General features: G+C 40.5%; 1 protein-coding gene across 1 annotated transcript in view; it reads right to left on the bottom strand.

The window, feature by feature from the left end:
* Positions 1 to 257: 257 nt before the first annotated feature.
* The window catches only part of LOC311082127 (uncharacterized protein), a gene marked incomplete at its 3' end in the record, with an annotated part of 57,485 nt that continues 35,927 nt past the window's right edge, over positions 258 to 21,815 (bottom strand). Inside the window, exons 2-3 of the mRNA XM_084112869.1 lie at positions 6,157 to 6,390; positions 258 to 1,879 (exon numbers count right to left, since the gene is read on the bottom strand). Of these exons, the coding sequence (XP_083968995.1) occupies positions 258 to 1,879; positions 6,157 to 6,328 (1,794 nt within the window). The 5' untranslated portion in view covers positions 6,329 to 6,390. The remainder of the gene's footprint in view (positions 1,880 to 6,156; positions 6,391 to 21,815) is intronic.

The following is a 21,815-nucleotide window of genomic DNA, read 5'->3' as shown; positions in this document are numbered from 1 at the left end:
AAGAAAACTGTCAGGCGTGTCCACAGGCATTCATACGTACATGCCAAAGGAAAAGAAAGAGCATCAAGGCAAAGTATAGAGATGAAGGATGCTTATATAAGTGGACATGGACAAATAACGAATTGCGATGAACATGTCAGAGTGCAGTGTTGTGGGAGTCACCTTTTTAGATGATTATCTATTTATCTGATAAAGACATGTCAAAGGCTTCTCTTCAGGATGAATTTTCATATGAACTTTAATGCGTCCTTTTAGACTTAAACTTTTTCTACATTGTTGACATATTCCTCTCTTGAGTGAATTCTCATGTGGCAATTAAGGGTTAGTTTACGTGTGAAACTCTTTCCACACTGATCACATGAGAAAGGCTTCTCTCCAGTGTGACTTCTTATGTGAGACTTAAGATTTCCTTTTCGTGAGAAGCTCTTTCCACACAGTTTGCAGGTGTGAGGCTTCTTTCCAGTGTGAAGTCTCATGTGGACTTCAAGGTGTCCTTTTAGACTGAAACTCTTTCCACACTGTTGGCAGGTAAAAGATTTCTCTCCAGAGTGCATTTTTATGTGCCTATTAAGGCAGTTAATGTCTGGGAAACTTTTTCCACACTGATGACATATAAAACAGTTCTCTCTTGAGTGAATTCTCAAGTGGCAATTAAGGGTTAGTTTACGGGTGAAACTCTTTCCACACTGACCACATGTGAATGGCTTTTCTCCCGTGTGAGTTCTCATGTGATAATTGAGATTTCCTCTTCGTGAGAAGCTCTTCCCACACAGTTTGCAGGTGTAAGGGCTCTCTCCAGTGTGAACTCTCATGTGGGAATCTAGTGTTAGTTTATATATGAATTTCATGCCGCACTGAGAGCAGGTGTAAGGCTTCTCTCCAGTGTGAATTCTCATGTGGACTTTAAGGCGTCTTTTTTCAGTGAAACTATTACCACACTGTTGGCAGGTGAAAGACTTCACTCCAGAGTGAATTTTTACATGCCTGTTAAGGCAGTTCATGTCTGAGAAACTCTTTCCACACTGATGACATACAAAACAATACAAAAAGTTTTCTCTTGAGTGAATTCTTAAGTGGTAATTAAGGGTTAATTTACATTTAAAACTCTTTCCACACTGATCACATATGAACGGCTTCTCTCCGGTGTGAATGTTCATGTGATACTTAAGGTTTAGTTCTGTTGAGACGCTCTTTCCACACAGTTTGCAGGTGAAAGGCTTTTCTCCATTGTGAATTCTCATGTGGGCTGTAAGACTTCCTTTTTGAGTGAAACTCTTTCCACATTGTTGGCATGTGTAAGGCTTCTCTCCAGTGTGAATTTTGATGTGGACTTTAAGATGTCCTTTTTCAGTGAAGCTCTTTCCACACAATTTGCAGATATAAGGCTTCTCTCCAGTGTGAATTCTCATGTGGCCTTTAAGATGTCCTTTTTCGGTAAAACTCTTTCCACACTGTTGGCAGGTGTAAGGCTTCTCTCCAGTGTGAATTTTCATGTGGACTTTAAGATGTCCTTTTTCGGTAAAACTCTTTCCACACTGTTGGCAGATGAAAGGCTTCTCTCCAGTGTGAATTTTTACGTGTCTATTGAGGCAATTCATGCCTGGGAAACACTTTCCACACTGATCACATCTGAATGGCTTCTCTCCAGTGTGAAGTCTCATGTGGACTTTAAGGTGTCCTTTTAGAGTGAAACTCTTTTCAGGTTGGCAGGTGAAATAACTTCTAGTTCCAGTCTTATGAGCTCTTTTTTGTAAGGAAGTATTTTCAGTCTGTGAACAAGCAGATTTTTCTCCAGTTATGAAACCATCACGTTTCCCATACTGATCTTTCTCTTCCATTTCATTTAGTTCTTGACGCTCCACTTTCAGTGCCATCAGGTCTAAGGCATAAAGACACAAATACAAGTTAAACCCAGTTTTGTGGCACAAACAGACATCCAAACATTTAAAGCATCAAAACAAACAACAGGTATGTTAGGTCCTATACCCACTAAGCTACTGAAAGAGGTCTGACCTGTGATCTCAGAACCTTTTCTCAATATTCATAACTCTTTGCTTTCTTTAGGACACGTCACAAAATCCTGCTGGTAGTTACTACGCCCCTTATTTAAAAAAGCCGCTTGACCCAGGATAACTGGTTAATTATAGACCAATCTCGAATCTGCCATTTAGGTCTAAAATATAGTGTTCTCTCATTTATTTTCAGTATAGTTAACAGAATATTCCAGAACAATCCAGGGCCACAGATTTATGACAGGCCCCACATGTTTTACCCTGCTCTATATATTATAATAGTTTTATGTGCATTAGAGTTTTAATTTGTGTAAATGTTGTTTTAGCCATACGGTGGCTGAGAGAGCTCAACGCACTGCAACTGAAGAAAACACATGCAAATAGAAAAACACCCGCAAATTCAGAAAACATCTTCATCAGTTTCACAACACACGTGTGCTCCAAATACTCACAACACAACCAAAGCTTGCTTTGACACTATGTTTGCTTGCATTGTCCCTGTCAAAAAAATAAATAAAAAATTAAAAAAAATAAAAATACAGAAACGCGCTGCAAAAGTTCACAACACAACCAAGTACAGAATCACGCTGCAAAAGTTCACAACTCAACTTAATACAGAAACGCGCTGCAAATAGAACAGATCATTATTACATGTATTACTGTTACATGTATACTGTTATACATTATATTTAAACACTCCCAACCTCACACAGTTTAATCTGGCCCCATTTTTTAACACTTTTAAAATTTTGTAACTACAAGTTGTACTGTAACATACCTTCTGATGTTCATTCATGTTTATTTCGTGCTTTAAAATAAACTGGTAAAGCGGAAGAGATGTTCGGTTCATGTGTGCTCCACACTGCCGCTTCACTTGGCTAAGGCACTACAGGCATAGGTCACGCCACATTAACGAGCGCCAAAAACCCTTTTCCAACCCTGTTCCTGGAGGCCAGGGCTCTAGACTAACATTTGAAAGCAGTGCAACTAAGTTCTACAGATGGTGGTGTCAGCACCTGATTTGTTAATAAAATTACTATTGTTTTGCATAGGTGCTAATATTATTACGGTACATGTTTATTTTCTTGGAAATACATATTTGACACTAAAGCACTGAGCTTGAGTTGAGATGCAGATAAAATTAACTTTAAACAGCAACCTAATTTTTATAGGGAAAATTGTAATATTCTACTCTTATTAAATATGCCATTGTTCTTCTATAGTATCATACTGAACTGACCAACAGCTTCAGTGATAATAAAAGGAGTGCTCTTTACTTGCTTTCTGTGTAATTCCTCACAATTTGAAAAAGTTTCAAACTCTCTGGGAATGGTATTCAAATCAAATCAAATCAAATCAAATCAAGTATATTTGTATAGCGCTTTTCACAATACAGATTGTATCAAAGCAGCTTCACAGTATTAAAATAAAATAATACAACAAAGTTTGTTTCTAGTGGAATTTATTGATTGATAGAATAAAATTAAATATCCCCAAAATATCCCCAACTGAGCAAGCCAAAGGCAACAGTGGCAAGGAACCGAAAAAACTCCATCAAGCGGCCTAATGGTGTCCTAAAACTCCATCAGGTGACCTAATGGAGAAAAAAAAAACTTGGGAGAACCCAGGCTCAGTCGGGGGCCAGTTCTCCTCTGGCATTTATGAACTAGAGGCCGGATTGTAGTTTTAAACTGTGAGATTAACAATATTATATGAATGCCTGGCTGAAAAGATGCGTCTTTAATCTAGTTTTAAACTGGGAGAGCGAGTCCGAGCAACGAACAGTATCAGGAAGGCTATTCCAGAGTTTTGGAGCCAAATGTGAAAATGCTCTCCCTCCTTTGGTTGATCTGGATATCCTAGGTATGACCAAAAGCCTTGAATTTATTGATCTTAAAGAGCGCGATGGATTATAGGGTGATAGAAGATCCGTTAAATAGACTGGAGCTAAGCCGTTTAGGGCTTTATAAGTCAGTAGCAATACCTTATAATTAATACGGAACTTTATAGGTAGCCAATGTAGTGATGATAAAATCGGTGTTATATGATCATATTTTCTTGATCTAGTAAGAACTCTAGCGGCTGCATTTTGGACTAACTGTAGCTTGTTTATTGAGGATGCAGGACAACCGGCTAATAAAGCATTACAGTAATCTAGTCTCGAGGTCATGAATGCATAAACTAACTTTTCTGCATCAGAAACTGATAGCATATTACGTAGCTTAGCAATGTTTCTAAGGTGGAAAAAGGCTGTTTTTGTAACATACGAAATATGATTTTCAAAAGACAGGTTACAATCGAGTATAACACCCAGGTCTTTTACTGTAGAGGATAAAGTAACAGGACATCCTACGATGTCAAAGTTGTATTGTGAGAGGTTCTGTGGGCGGTTTTTTGAACCGATAAGTATTACCTCTGTCTTGTCTGGATTTAATAATAGAAAATTACGCGTCATCCAATCTTTTATATCTTTAACACACTCTGTCAATTTGGATAATTTAGCGTTTTCATCCGGCCGTGATGAAATATATATTTGAGTGTCATCAGCATAACAATGGAAACTAATTCCATGTTTCCTTATAATATTTCCAAGTGGCAGCATATATATTGAGAATAACAGAGGGCCCAACACAGATCCCTGCGGCACTCCATAGTTTACTGGAATTATGATCGATTTTTCTCCATTTAAATAGACAAAATGGTAGCGGTCTGATAAGTATGATCTAAACCAGCTTAATGCTTGTCCTTGAACACCAGTATAATTTTGTAGTCGATCTAAGAGTATTGTATGATCTATAGTATCGAACGCAGCACTTAGATCAAGTAAAACTAGTATTGAGATGCAGCCTTGGTCAGAAGCTAAGAGTAAATCATTTGTGATTTTAATGAGCGCAGTTTCAGTGCTATGGTGCGGCCTGAATCCTGACTGAAACTTTTCATAGATATCATTTTCTTGCAAGAAAGAGCCCAGTTGAGTGGACACAACTTTTTCTAGTATTTTAGACATAAAAGGTAGATTTGAAATGGGTCTATAATTTGCTAGATTATGCGGGTCTAATTGTGGTTTCTTAATGAGAGGTTTTATCACTGCCAGTTTAAATGTTCTTGGAACATGACCTAAAGATAAAGACGAGTTAATAATATTGAGGAGAGGCTCTTCCACTACAGGTAACACTTCCTTCAGTAGTTTAGTTGGTATAGGATCTAATAAACATGTTGTTGTTTTAGATGAAGTGATAAGTTTATTTAACTCTTTTTGTTCTATAGTTGTAAAGCACTGTAATTGTTCTTGCGGGGGGAAAATTGAGGCTGAATTATAAGGTGCGATTGAGGATTGAACGTTTACAATTGTGGTTCTGATGTTTTCTATTTTCTCAGTGAAGAAGTTCATGAAATCATTACTACTAAACTGTAACGGGATATTTTGTTCGGGTGACGTCTGTTTATTTGTTAGTCTAGCCACGGTGTTAAATAAAAACCTAGGATTGTTTTGGTTGTTTTCTATTAGTTTGCGGAGATGCTCAGCCCTGGCCGCTTTTAGGGCCTTTTTATAACGTGACATACTGTCTTTCCACGCGATTCTAAAGACCTCTAAATTAGTTTGTTTCCATTTACGCTCTAAATTATGGGTTTCTCTCTTTAGAACATGCGTAGTATTATTGTACCATGGTGCTTTAATTGTATTGAACCATGCCATGCAAAAAGGGACTGCTATTTAACTAACCCATGCCACAGCACAGACCAACATATATATGAACAACCACTGTTTGTAAAATCCATATTCAAATAGAAAATTCTGACAAAAGTGTGCAAAGAGGACTAGCCTGCCACCACATTGATGTCCTACAAAGATGCTCTTAAAGCAGCACCCGAAATTAAGCTATAACTCCTGGAGGCAAAATCAATCCACACACCTCATTGGCCAAAAAGATTGCATTTCTTATCCAATGTGATCTTCCTTGTTTTGTTCCTTGTTCTGCAGCAGCCAACAAAGCAAATAAATTAGATTTAAATTATAACATGACAAAGTCGCTACATAGATGCACGTCAAGGCAGTTTAATAATCTGGTCATGTGATCTCAACATAGCTGGACATTTTAAACAGGATAAAATGACTGAGTTCAGTTTTGAGAATGAAACCAACCTCTTTGCTCCTCAGTTTCTTCTTGTTTTACTCTGAATATTTCTTCAGTCTTCATGTCTTCATTCTCCTCTTTAATAATCATCATATTTATTTGTTCCTCAGTTTCTTCTTGTTTCACACTGAATGTTTCTTCAATCTTCATGTCTTCACTCTCCTCTTTAATAAATGCCATCTTTATAATAGTGTGTCACGTGGATCTCAGTCACTTCACCAGGAGTTTTTCTGTGTTTTGTCCTGTTTAAGATGAGAATAATTAACATAGAGAAAAATAAATCCAAACAAAATCTCTGAGTGCATCTCAGGCCCTGTTTACACCTGGTATTAAGATGCGTTTTGGTCAATAGGATCACACGGCGAGGGAGACACATTCCCATTTACACGTTGGATACGCACAAAAAAGCCATTGAAATGTGTGTACGCAATTTTCCATGCACATATTGTGATTTATAAAATAATAAATAAACTAGCTGTAAATATGTGCACGCCGTAGGGACACTTTAGACCGTGCACACGCACTTTTTCACTGAAGTGAGCAAAGTATACAGAATGATTTAAACTGTTTTACATTTGATTGATATACACATTTAGATTAAATATGTCACTCTCATTAATGGAGTTAAGCACTGAAATTTCATGAAATCATTATTCAGAAGGGACAACATTTTCATATGAATTTAAATAGAAATAGGCTATTTGTAGTGGACATTGGCCAGTTTGAATTGGTCCGATGACGCAGTAGTTGTTGTGCACAGACAGACAGTAGGAAACGGTAAGATATGCACATTATTTTTAAAAAGTTTTGTCAGTGATGCGCTGTGACAGACAATTATTTACACTACAAACAAGGCCTATCTGTTTCCATTAAAAATATATAGGCAAACATCATAAAATTATAGGCAAAATTGCATACATCCATGGGCGTCGGAACCATTGTATATGGGTGGGACGAGACCCACCCACTTTTTAAGACCAATGATTTTGGACCCACTTACTTTTACCGTCTCTAATTCAGCGCATTTGTCTGTTCACTTTTCAGAGCCGCCATCAGTCAAATCCAATTATTAGGGAATTCCCTAATAAATTCAAGTCCATTTCACATTATATTTCTCAACGAGCTGCAACTGACGAAAGTAACCGCCCGTTGTACCCTTCAGTCAAATATTGCGTTGCAAACATCAATAACAGCTTTAAATTGTCATTGCTGGCAAATGACCATGGTATTAGCGGGATAATCCACGGATAGCTGTGCATTTAATGCACGACGTGGAGGCAAAGAACCGCCCGACGTGAAGTGGAGTTTAGTTTACTTGTTTTAATTAAAAGGCACCAGAATAGCCTACATGAAATGGTATTTACTCCAGTAACATTTTTCTGGGGGAGGACCCACCCCCTTTTTTTTTTCTTCCGACGCCCATGCATACATCTGATTTGTTTAAAGTAATTAAATACTAAATAAATACTATTTGGCCAGTGGAATAGATTGAGAATAACTCTACACTGAAGCCTATGTAATTTGTATTTTATACAATGTTGATTTATTTATTCTAAACCAACATCGCAAGGTTACTGAATGATTTTTAGGAATGTAATGTGACGGCACATAGTCCGTATCTCATATTTTCATAATGTCTTGTGTTAAACATGGTATCACGTGGATGGGAATACGCATGGAAATTATATGCAGATGACGTTATGCACGGTTAAACTGGGCGTTTTAAGCTCCACATATGGTTATTTCAGGGAGGAGACGGGGTGGAGTTGCATGTCCGCACAATCTTCCGCTGACTGGGTTTTATAAAAGGGATTTTGCACAGGTTCTGGCTTTTGTGTGTATGCACACTTTTAGGATGAAAACTACGGAAAGTTTTATACATCTCTATTGTCCACTTTTAACCACTTTTGTTTTTTTCTTCAAGGGGAGGGTCTATGGACGGGTAAATGTATGTGTTTTTTCAAGTATTTCGATCTCATGGACGAAATAAGCTCACGCAATTTACATGTGAAAGTGCCCAGAGACGACGGTCTCTTTCGTTTCTGCTCTGACAGCCACAAAACCACGCCGAACGCTGTGAGTGTGTGTTAGAAATCAGGAATGCGGAGAGAACATTGTGCTTTGTACGTTTTTTGTCTTCAAACCAAACTTGGGTCTTCAGTCAACAAAAGTTTAAATCCCGTCTGGCTAGCACTTTTACCATAATGTTTACGTATTAGGTCAGTAGGCAGAGAGTAAGTAAGTAAGTAAATTTTATTTATATAGCACATTTAAACAGCAGAACTATCCAAAGTGCTGAACAAAGTAAAAAACAAATCGAATAAAACAGAAAACAACCAAACAGAACAGACAGAAACAGCAGCAAGAAAATATTAAAATGCCAGGGAATAAAGATAGGTTTTCAATTTAGATTTAAAAATAGCAATTGAAGGTGCAAGGCGGATGTCCAGAGGCAATTGGTTCCATAGACGGGGGGCGGCAACAGCAAAGGCTCTATCTCCCTTCGATTTTAGACGGGAGCGAGGAATAGATAAAAGAGCCCTGTCTGAAGATCTTAAAGATCTAGTGGATGACAGAGGAGCAATTAGATCTCTAAGATATAATGGAGCTTGATCATTAAGAGCTTTAAAAACAAGCAACAGAATTTTAAAATGAATTCTAAAATGGAGTTTTGGAGGGCCAAAGACAATGATTTCTGACTTGTCCTCATTAAGTTGGAGGAAGTTAATTGATAACCATTCCTTGATGTCCCGGATGGCAGATACAGCTGTGTATCATCGGCATAAAAATGGAATAAAACATTGTGCTTCCTAATAATATCCCCCAACGGACGCATTTATAAGTTAAAAGAAGCTTAGGTGAGTAGGTGATTTTTTTGCGGCTGTTCAAACGCATTCGACCACATGACTGTTTACACTACGAAAGCATGGGCAAGCTCAAAATGTTTTAGACCCTGTATACACCTGTATTTAGCGTTGTCCACTTGTGATCCCATCGACCAAAACGCATCTCAGTAACAGGTGTAAACGGCCTCAAACAGCTTCCTAGTTCAGTAGTCAGAGCACTGCAAAGAGTCAGTTAGAGTGATAGTTAAAGGTACTGGTTGTAACTTTTTTACTCTACTAAAGCATAAAAATACCATAATATGTTTGCAGATATTTAGGAAACATGCTAAGTTCACATACTCGTTTCTCTAAAAAACACTTCTACAGCCAGGTATTTTACTTATTATTTCACATGTTCCATATTGTCAGTCGAGTTTTGTTTTGGTCTGTGTGATCCCGCCCACTGCCAGTTCACCCAATAGTATTTAGACACCCCGGGATGCCAGTTGGCAGGAAACACTAGCTGTGTCCCAATGCAAAGGCTGCATCCTCCGAAGGCCGTATTTGAAGGCCGATTGCGTCACAGGGGTGCGACATAGGATGTCCCAAATCAAAGGCTGCACCCTTGGAAGGTCGCATTTGAAGGCCGATTGCGTCACCGCGGCGCGATGAATGCTGTCCCTATTCAGTTCTGCATCCTTCGAAGGCCGTATTTGAAGGCCGGTTGCGTCATCGTAGCGTGACGAAGGCTACCCTAATTCAAAAGCGACGCCAAATGCACCCTTCGTTTCCCCATGAAAGAAAGGATACATAAATGGCCTATCCTACCCCATAAGTCATTGTGCGCCGGTGACGACAGCATTTTATTTTAAAAAAAAATTGTGGCCGAGAGTTCGGTGGTGGACGGAAAATTCACATTTAAATGTAAGTATTATGTTTTCATTTACTCAAATAGCTAGCGAAACCACAGTTAAAAGCCACACGGTTTTCTTTCTTATAAACTTCATCTTAACTCCTTCGTCACCATTGCGTCGCTTCATTTGTCAGGTGGTTTAAGGCAAAACTTAGTTTAATATTAGTGCTAATATTAGTTTAATAATTGTTTCAGGGAGCAAGGAGCAGACAGCTCAATTTATTAAATTGTGGTCTGAAAATGACCATTTCTTTACGGGGGCGAAAAACTCCCCCAGCGTGGCTTGGAGTTATGTGATGGCCCCGATGCAGCTACACATCAGTGAGCGGTGATGTTGTGCACGCACATACATACAAACACCCTTTACTCATATGTTCTTTTGCTTTCTTTGAGTTTAAGTTGCCGCTGTGTTGCTGAGGAGTGGATGACGGGAGCTTCGGATGGTGATCGGCTAGTTCCGTTTGTGGTCTGCGCGAATTAAGGGCCGGCATGCCGCTTCAACTGCTATTTTAGTTCCGCTTGCCGCTACCAACCAGCAGATTAACTGTGGGGGGGTTCTCGAATGTTTGTGTTGGTATTTTCTTTCCTAATTGCTTGTTCTTTTTCCTAGATGTATTATTTGTGTTAAAAATAAGCACTTAATTATAGTGTAATTATTTAACTGGCCTTGGTATTGATTTTGTTGTTGTATTAGTGAAGTTGTTGTTTTTGTCTTCCCTTATGTGTTAATGTGGACTAGTCCGTTTGTATAAATGTCTCCCTGATGTTTAGTTTGTAGATCAGTTCAGTTTGTCTTTACACATACTCAGTTGTTTGAGTTTAGTTTGTTCTGTTGATCTCTTTTATAGGCCTAAACATTTGTTTTGATTATTTGGACTTTGTTTCCTTTTTGAAACCTTTGTATATGATTTTTTGAATTCAGTAAAATATATTTTTTGGGAACATATTTCTATGGCCCTCATTCCTTGACTGCTTGGTCCCTCACAAGTAGTGGCAGCGGTGGGATCAGCCAGTAGGGGGAATAGTTTCCCAAAAATATATATATAAGTTTTCTTTTTCTCCCCTCTTGTCCCTGAGATGGAGATACTCTGTATGCCATGAGCCGTGGAGGAAGGAAAGCAGCCTCAAAGCCTGCTCTGGCATATTCTAAATATCATAGGCTGCATCCTTTGAAGTCTGCGGCCTTCACATTGGGACACAGCTACTGCGTATTGCAGCCTTGGAAACGAGCAAAACTTGCAGATTCCACACAACCTAAAAAGCCTTGGTATCCATCTAAAAATCTCTATGAACAAGAGCATATTAAAACACGGATAAATCAACTCACAGTCTTACAGTCTGTATACTGCAAAAAATCCTTTTCTTACTTAGGATTTTTGTCGTTTTCAGTCCAAATATCAAACATTTCTTATATCAAGATCCATTTAGTAGATGAGTAAAATGACATAAGATATTAAGTCTTGTTTTCTGGGGAAATTAATAAAAAAGTTTTTGCTTAGAACAAGAAAAGAAAAACAAGAAAAATAATCTTGTTTCTGTTCAGATTATTTTTCTAACCCCATTGGCAGATAATTTAGCTTTTATTAAGCATCAACTCACTTCATTTTAATTTTGATTCATTTCCACAGAAAACAGGACATAATATCTATGTCATTTTACTCATCTAGTAAATGCATCTTGATTTAGGAATTTTTAGATATTTGGACTGGAAACAAGACAAATATACTAAGTAAGAAAAGCATTTTTTTGCAATGTAAGTCTCCTCAGTTTTCATCGTCAATTGCGCTCGCTCCTGTTGTGTGTCTTCAAACTGGCAACCCACGTGAGCGTCGAGTCTGAGGAGGAGGGGCCAGGCGAAACAACGATCTCTGATATTTTGAATTTGGACTGCAGTACCTATTTCGACCACTAGCTGTCATTCTTACATATAGCACCTTTAATTGTCTTAATTGACCTGATTAACCAAAAAACACTGGCACTACAAATTAATAAAAGAACATTGTACAAACAGTTCCTATTTTTGCAATTATTTGTAGATTATATTAGATCGATTACATATATATGTGCGTGTTGTTTTGTTCTCGTTGCATTTACACCATTTTAAGCAGCATGTGTTGGCCACTTATATTCAATAAATTAAATTGAATAAATTCTGCTTTCACACCACATACGTACTGCAAACAGATACAATACAAACTGCAGTACGTAGTATGTGGTGCGGAAGCCGCATGCACTGATTGTGTTTTCACATAAGACTCATATGCAATGTGCAACTGACAGGACTTTGAATGCATGTATTGAACACTGTATTGCGTTGCTCTAAAGTTCAGTCTTCCATAGGTGTATTCATGTTTAAACAATAAATACAAAGTAACATTCCATTCACTACTACTACACTGCAAAAAGTGAATATTGGTGTATGTAGGATTACTGTAACTATTTGAGTCTATTTACTTTCTGCTTTCCGAATTGTAACTCAGTATTGTAAACTGTTTCAATTTAAACGTAGAAATTCACAACTCAAATATCTCACTCTCAGTCAACATATAGTTTCCCTTTAAGGACACAGTGTCAAACGTTTTTTTTTTTTTTTTTGACGTCATGAAAAGCCTGTCTTGAACTTACTGCTCAACCGCCATTTTATTTTTCTCTATTGTTGTTGTAGTCTGTAAGGACCTTTGAAATAACTGAAATCCTGGCGAAGTGATATGTAACTGTAATGCGGTCAAAACCTGCCTGGAACTACTTTAGCCGTGCATTTCCCTGAAAATAATTGAACACCTTAGTAGAGCTTAGATCGGGCCCAACAAATCAAGCCCGACCCTACCCGAGCACGTTGTGTCCGAGCCCGGCCCGATACGTTCACTGTAATTATGAGCCCGAGCCCGATTTAAACCCGACCATTTTTAATATGTGGGCCGTTATAACCAGAGGCGGCGCCAGAATTTTTTTTAATGCAGGTGCTGCTGTGCTAGATTATTTAGGCTACAGGGGGGAGCTGCGCAGTTATATATTATATAAATACTATTAATAAATGAGCAAAAATTGGACACTCAATATTTAATATTCAATTATTTTAATTATCACAATTAAAGTTTTAATTTTATTAAATTGAACAAGCACAACATTCAGCATTCAATCAAATATTCTTAAAGATGAATTATTATTAATAATGTTACTTCAACATATTGTTATTTTAACATAATATGTGTGTGAGCAACAAGCAAGATGTGCATTTGTAAATTCGGTGACAGCGTGTGTTACGAGTTTCAAATGGTGTAAGTGACCGCGGCGCGCCGGCGACTCCATCCATGTCATGATTATAGTGTCTGCTATATTGCTTTTTATGTATTAAACTCCAGGCAATTGGTTGATGAAAAATGTATCAAAATTTAAGATACAATTTATACTAAACGAAATTCACTTTAAAGAAAAGCTTTCTTCAAAACAAAACTTAACAAACTTTAAACTAAATGTGCTTATTTAATGGCTAAAACACGTAAGGCTCTACAGACTCTCTTTTTGTACAAATTGCAGCACATTCATTTAATTCTGAATTTTGCACATGTTGAAAGGCATTTGTTTGTGCATAGTAAAACATATCTGTAACATTTATCAAGTTCATAATTGTGCCTGCATTTATTAATTATTATCTTAATGAATAATGCGACAAGGAAGAAGCATGTTAACTGCGTTGTTTATTCAGAAATAATTGAATGGATCGTAAATGGATCTGAAATTCCGAATGAAGAAACGTAAAAAATAAAAATATATACCGTGAATAATGATAAACACAGAAAATTATGGCCTAAGACTATAGGCCTACTACTTTAATATAATTAAACAATGTTTTAGAACATATAATATTTTTTAAACAAAATAAATATTTGTAAAGCCTATTGTAAAACGTAGGCCTATAGTGCAAAAACGCTGCTCCATTCTGGTAGCCTCCTGCTGTGTATGAGCCGAGCCTGTAGATGAAGTGTGAGAAATTGATTAGGCCAAGGCTGCCTGCTATATATGTAATCATTATATAATACCATATTAATCACAAAGCTATAGCCTACTTACATGGTTCTACATGTTGTCATGCAAGAACAAGATTGCGTCCACAGTTTCTGGTTTCAGAGCGGTCCTCCTCTGCTCTATCGTTCGGCCAGCTGCGCTGAACACCCGCTCGCTGCTGCTGCTGCTTGCTGGAATGCAGAGGACGGATCTTGCCAGCCTGGCTAGTTTTGGGTACACCAATCCGTTCACTTTCCAGCATTTCAGTAGGTCCCGGTCGTCATCCATGGCATGCTTCTGTGAATTGTACATAGCCACCTCATCCTCATCTGGTTCGTTATCATCGTCTTGGTTCTCCCACTCAGCAAATTCGGAGTCTCTCCTGGGCCTGGCTGCTGGTGGTGTGAAGCCAGTACTGCTCATTGCACTGTCAGCCGCTGCAGCATCTTCCTCCACAGGCAAGAGTAGGGTGCGAACGTGGGCATGTACTTCAGCTATCTCTACAGGAGACATCATCCTCAATTTGTTGAATTTGGGCCAGAGGAAAAGAGCAACTTTGTGCAGCATGTTCACCTTGATTTTTTGCACAATGAACTCGGCATGTCTCTGGCGCACAAATGCTTGCTGCGGTGAGTCGGTAGGAGAGGGCTCGCAATGTCTCTTCAGTCTCTCAACCCAGAGGCAGACCAGGTTTATGGTTGCGTATTTGTCGCCCTCCAACTCTCTCTGGGCATTATAGAATGGCTCCAAAAATGTGACCAGAAAGCTCAATAAGTCAGGTGCAATATTTTCGATGCGCTCAACCTCACCGCGGGTCTCCAGTTTCTCCCGTAGCTCTGAGTATATGTCTTGCACTGACTTGAGTGTGAGGTACACTGTGCTGAATCGCGTCTCCCCCATCTGTAGCACTGTCTTTGACAATTGCGCAACCAGGCCAGATTGTTTTAGATATCTTACAAGTCTTTTCGCAGCAGATATGGTCTCTCCTATATCCGGCGCGTTTTCGGACAGTGCGTCGGCATGCAGACCGTGGCGAAGGACAGTATTAATTAGGTGATCGAGACAAGAAAGCCTCCTATATGGTTCCAGGGCTTTGATTATGTTGCTGCCTTCATCTGTTACCCACACTATTCGGCTGAGGGAGCTAGGGTCGAGGCCAAATTTGTTGACCAGCAAGCACACTATCTCGCGTCTGATGTTTTTTCCCGTTTTAGCATCTTCCACGGGAAACATTGCGGTGGTGAGAGTTTTGCCAACTAAATTATAGTCGTCGGTGATATAATGGCACGTTATTGCGATGTAACTTATCTTTTTGTAGTCATCAGTCCACATATCTGTGCTCATTGCTACGTCTCCATTCTTCAGAGCATCTTTGAGCGTCTGTGCCAGAATTTTCCTCCTCTCATCTGCCTTTTCTATGCAAGCCTTGGAAACGGTGCTATGGTGAGGCAGAATGGACTGGGCCGATACACGACCATATGTAGCACCAACATTGATTAATTCTTGAGCTAGCCGCTCGAAGCCCTGGCCACTTACAACGTAAAATGGCCTTATGTCCCTGCAGCAAAACTCAACGCATTTCTCTGTGATGGCTTGCCTCGCCCTCTGGGGAATGCTTGGACAAGTAACAAAAGAGGACATTGAGGGCTGAGGCTGACTACTTTTATAATTTCTGTCATGGCAAGCCTGCTTCATGTGTCTGTTCATAGTCGAAGTCCCCGTTTTTTTGCTGTCATAGGCGAGCAGCGTGCCGCATTTAATGCAGGAGACAACACATATGTTGTCACTCCCTACGACTAGCTTAAAATGTTTCCATACCTCCGATTTTCCTTCAAACTTGCGCAGAGTTAATTCGCCTGTTTTAATTTTTTTCTTTGCCTCTTCAATCTCCATGTTGCACTATAGTACAGAATAGTAGGCTACAGCACGCACAGAAGGTGTGATACGTCGAGCGTGCGAGACTTCGAGTGCAAGTGGACGAGACGCTGCGCATGACACGTGACGTGCTTTATTAAGGGCCCGACCCGACCCAACCCGGCCCGAGGACAGTGGCGGGAAATATCGGGCCCGACCCGGCCCGCGGGTCGGGTCGGGTCGAGTCCGGGCTCGGGCTCGGGCAGAGAATCTAAGCTCTACACCTTAGAATGTTTGTCAACCACTCAGGTTCAAGCATTCAACAGCCCCGTAGTTCTTATATCTCATTTAATCTGTAGGCTACAAGGGGGTAAAAGATGCATTTGACTGTCTCTTTTAAACCACCTCAGCACTTTTCTTAACAACCGCTTTTGATGATCCTTGACGTGATCATCACAAGGCAGACAGCAGCGCAAAGTTGATTCTGCGCTAATTTGATCTAATATTTGATGTTTAAAAAAAATAAATAAAAATGTTGAAGGTTTATGTTGCAAATGAGAATCGATCAACTTATTTACTATATTTTGAGACAAAGGTTTTTCAATTTTGTTCAAGGTAATTAACGCAAAGTTTTTTCAATAACAGAAGAATATGTAAAAGTATGGTATTTGGGGTAAAAGGCACATCTGCTGTTGGGGCAAAAGGCACAACATGATAATAAACAGCTGACTGACTTTTCCATTTGTTGACATGACATGGTTAGATTGAGATGGCAAGCATCATATATTAAGTTGGGTGTCCAGGGTGCATCAAATTTGAATGGGAAATTTTAATTTCAAAATATCAATTTGGCTGGCATTGCATTTTGTTCCAATTAACATAAAAAATGACTTTTGCAAAGTTTTGAGGAATTCCATTGAGATTTAGGGGTGCCACCTAACACATGAACTTTGGCGAAATTTCGAAAAATGTGCAATTTTTTGTCTATTTGCCAAAAGGTTGACCTGGAAATGTTGAGTACAGTGACCTTTTATACAGTAACATGTTCTATAGGGTTATCAAAGTAAACCCTTTGGGCAACTTGGACATTTCTCAGAATTCAACTTTCAAGATTCTCCATTCATTTGTCCTATAGACAAAATGAATGGAGGTCAATGGGACATGTTCACGTGGCCTTACCCTTAATTTTGTGCAGCAGTGATGGATGTCGGACACACATATAAAGTTTAATTGACTTTATTGATAAGCACAAGGGGCGCTACTGACACACTTAAAAGAACAAACCCTCTAATGGCTAACTCACTGGCAACTAACAGGGCCTAATGGTAAGAGCAGACACTAACTAAACTTCAAACTTAATTGCTCAGTCTGTGCCAAAGTCTGCTCCACTGAGCAACATCACCAGGGAGAAAGAGAGAGGAAATGGAACCTGAACTCTGAACCTAGCCAGTGCGTCTCCCCCCAGATATGTCTCCCCACCCGCCACCCAAGAGTAACGGTCCTATTCAGAGATTAGCTTGCATTTGCAGCGGCGAAGGTTTGGCTGTTGGTTGCGGTCATGTTCAACTGCCTGCAGCACATTCTGCAGATGCTGCTCCTTCCTTGCCACTGCGACGAAGTCGGATGTGAGCTTGACGCCACGCTCAGCAGAGTCATTGACCACGTTCATTGCACGTACATTGACCTCAATTTTTTTGAGCACAGCATTGGTCGCCCTTTCCTTCACATCGAGAGACATAAATTCTGGATCAATGTGCAGCTGGTGCATCCCAAACCAGCAATCCTTATTGGCGAGGTCAGCCAAGCTGGTGGTTGGCAAGAGGGTGGGGAACTTTGGCTTGCCAAAGCCAGTGCCAAAGCACTGCTCAGGGATGTGCATGGGGAGATCAGCGGGCATGTGCTCCAAGATCGCTCTGGCAAGTGCACGCTTGTCATCATTGGGCACCTTGCTGCTGAAGAGAGCCAGGGGTAGCATCTCACCTGTCAGGTACCAGCGATGCCTCTCCAGCGCCTTGATCGCTGATGCTGCAATGCCCTCATCTACAGCCTTGTATGCCTGCAGGAGGTGGTAAAGTGTCAGGTCATTCCAGGCAGCATCTACAGCTTTCTCGCAGGTCAACCACCACTTTGCATAGATGTGTGTAATGAAAATGGCAAATGCCCGAATCTTCGGCACCTGCTGCCGTGTGGTGATTGTGCCCTGGGGAAGCAATGCAATGTGCTGCTCCATCAAAGCCAGCTTGAGAGTATAGAGCAGCTTGTCCATCCATCGTGCCTTGTGGAGCGCTCCCGGTCGTTGGAAGGTCACTCCAGTCTGCTCTTCACCATCTGCATACAGAAACACAAGACACAGCTGCACAAACTCATGGTAGTCACCTCGCTTGTGGTCAGTGACTTCTTTTGCGCACCTGACAAGTTCAGCACGTAAATTGCCCAGGAGTGGTTGCTCGGTGTTGCCAGGAATGTAGCGGGACCATTGGCTGCTGGATTCTTGTGGTAACAGGTTCCATTTCTCTCTCAGACGTGTGAACAAGGTAACCTCTGGCGAGCGTGATGACTCCACCTTCAGGTCTGTGAAAACCTGGTTCAGGAGGACCTCACCATTGTGGTGCCGGCACCCAGACCAAAGCAGTGGTCGGCCCAGTGAGAGCTGTATGGCAGTGCAGGCTGCTGTGAGATGGCCGGTGTTTGACGCAGTGGTGTCAAATGCCTTGTTGACAACCTGGTCAGCGCAGCACCAGTCCTGCAGCAACTTGCATGTCAACCGGGCAATGATCACTCCACATGCCTCATTGGTCTGCTTCTTATACGCCGGGACACCAAGCAGTTTCAGACGCTCTGCATCTCCAACCACCACTGTAAGACGCTCCTCCAACTGGCACACATTGCTGAGCATCGGTGTTAACTTGCTGCCCCAGTGTAGGGTGCACAATGGAGGTGGTGTCTACTGCTTGTGCTGTTCCTCACTTATTGTCTCCAGCACTTGGCGTCTTGCTCGGTCAGCTGTTGCGTAAGATGCAGAGAGATGTGTACAATCACCGCCTGACTCTGCAACAAGGCCACGCGTGAAGGCAGCCTGTTGCATTGGTGACATCTTCAACCTTGTAGCCAGTGTCACGACACTTGGTCGGCTAATGGTGCGTTCACACCGGACGCGAATAGCGCGTCAGACGCGAGTGATTTCAATGTTAAGTCAATGCAAAGACACGTTACGCGCGTAAAAAATTCCTGCGGCGCGAATGAGGCGTAGAGCGCGGCACGGTAGACACGAATACGCCTCATTCGCGCGTCAAGCGATGATTTTATGTAGTGCTTTTTGTGCATTCACGCGTTTGACGCGAATTCGCGTCTGCCGCCCGAGTTGAAAAATCTGAACTTCTGCATCAATTCGCGCCGCGTTAACCAATCAGGAGCCTGCTTGCTTCACGTGGCATAAAGTGACATAGCATAACACAGTGGTTCTCAACTCCAGTCCTCGGGACCCACTGCTCTGCACATTTTGTATGTCTCCCTTATTTAACACACCTGAATCAGATCATCAGCTCGTTAGGAGAGACTCCATGAACTGAACTGAGTGTGTCAGATAAGAGAGACATACAAAATGTGCAGAGCAGTGGGTCCCGAGGACTGGAGTTGAGAACCACTGGCATAACAAACTCCCGCACAAAGTCACTCATTCCAAATGGAGGAGAAACTCATTTTAGCTGTGAGTGGTCACCCGGAGTTATATGACTCAAGTTCATACTTTTATAGAGACAGGAACAAAAAGGACCTCGCTTGGAAGAAGATTAGTGAGGAGATTGTACAACCTGGTAAGTTGTAAGATGTACAAATTTCACTTTTGAGTCACGTTATTGACCTACTAACCAGCTAGCAAGCTGTCGTGCTGCTAGTTTACAACTATTTTCCCACTTTTTAGCTACTGTTAATTTGCATGTTTTTCTATGTGTCTTTTGCATTTAAGCACTTTATATGTCACTGATAGACACAGACACAGTTATTATTATTATTCTCACAATATCCAGACAATTCTGTTGTTTAAATTCATTTTTAAACCTTCACTGTGAACATTGTAAGTTGTAAGATGTAACTTAATGTTACAAATTTCACTTTTGAGTCACGTTATTGACCTACTAATCAGTTAGCAAGCTGCCTTGCTGCTAGTTTACAACTATTTTCCCGCAAATATACAACTACTTTTCACTAACAAGATAATGTGTTTATTCAGAGGATGTCTGCCGTAAAAAGTGGAAAAGCCTCAGGGACACGTACCTGAAGGAGAAGAGGAAGGAGATGGAGAAGAGGAGTGGGTCAGCAGCAGGGTCTGGGAAGAGGTGGAAGTTTTCTCAGATCTTGGGATTCCTCGACCCCTTCGTCACTCCACGAGAAACGACAAGTAACATGGAGGGGGTCGAGGCCCGGATCGGAGAGGACAACCACCTCGAGGACCAGGGACACCCCGAAGAACAATCAGGGGAGACAGTGACAGGTGTGTTTCCAATATAGATACATTACAAGGCATATATGTTGTCATGTTTACAGATGAAAAAAGTATTGTTACCAATGTGTCGTATTAACATTCAATATTGTCTTGACAGAGCCATATCAGAGAGAGGGTGATCAAAGAACCCCCCCTTCTTCTCCTGTCTCCCCAGTCCCTGGTCCCTCAGCCCCTGCTGCTGAACCTAGAGGAGTGTGAAGGCAATAGTACAAACAATATTTCAACATGTTACATGCACAAAACATTAGTCCCCTTACTAATAATCACTGTTTTTTGTAAATGCAGACACAAATCCATTGCAGTCTATGCAACCAATCATCTGCATACATTTTAACTACTGTTCATTTGAATGTTTATCTATGTATATGTCTGAAGTATAACTTTAATTACTTAATATATGTTAAAGCAAGTTCAAAACAATATGGCGGCCCCGTAAGCGGTCACCGGATGGTCCGTCGGAGGTGGAGCAGCGACTTCTTGCGCTCCTGTCGCAACCTCCGACGCGACCTCCAACACCCCCCACACACACATACACACACACCGCCACCCCCACCGCCACTAACCACAGACGAGCACTTACTCCTCTGCCTTCTGCCTTTTGTACAGAGCATGCCGCCTCATCTTAAGGAAAATTATAAATTTAAATTATATACTTATGCAATGGAAAATAGCTACACTGTGCTAAATTTGGAACAATTTGACCCCCCCCAGAGTAGTATAAAAAAAAAAAAAAATGAGGCAGCAGGCTCTGCAGGAAACGCAGAATGCCCTCCTTCCTCTTCTCCTACATGCTGTTCCCTGGGGCTTTTCCAGCTTCCAAGCGAGGTCCTTTTTATTCCTGTCTCTACATTTTTTTTCTGTTTGTATTATTTATTTTATATAATTGGCCTTAATAAATTATTTTACAATCTGACTAAATGCCTGGTGTGGTTCTATGCACAACAAAGCAAATCTTGTATCACATAACTTGTTTTTTAATATATCGTCGCTGTCGGGCGGAAACCTCGTATGTCCAAATTTGGTCAATTTCATATTTTTTCACAAATCGATGCTATTGGTCAGTCCCCACGTGGTTCTGTTATTTTTACAAATTTTTAACCAATCTAAAGTGTTGAAAATAGCTTGAGAGCAAATCTCGTAACTCCATTGGACACTTCAACTATCTGAGAATCCTCGTAACTCCACCTCTTCTTCACTCCGCGGCGGGAGCTTACGCGGCATAATCCGGCATTTTGTCTCCTCAGGATTGAACGTCGCAACGATAAGAAATCCTCGTCGAGCAACACGTAAAGCAAGCCTTAACTCTGATTTTATCTGTGTTAAACTATGATATCAGTTATTGATGTATTTTAAATGTCTACGTATTATAGGCTTATTATTACTAGGCTTATTATACGTGTGCATTGTTTTAAAATGTATCTAATATAATACTTGAATTGAAATAAATGTTTTGGATACCAGCATTAAATTATTGTTTTTATTATTATTTTACTGACTCGAAGTTGGCACTGTGCATGTAAAATACCCCAAGTAGCAGGTTTTATTTATGGGAGAAAAAGGGTCTGTCTA

This window comes from Abramis brama, assembly GCF_963993115.1.
Source record: "Abramis brama genome assembly, chromosome: 4".
NCBI lineage: Eukaryota > Metazoa > Chordata > Actinopteri > Cypriniformes > Leuciscidae > Abramis > Abramis brama.
This window is presented reverse-complemented; position numbering and strand designations above follow the sequence as displayed.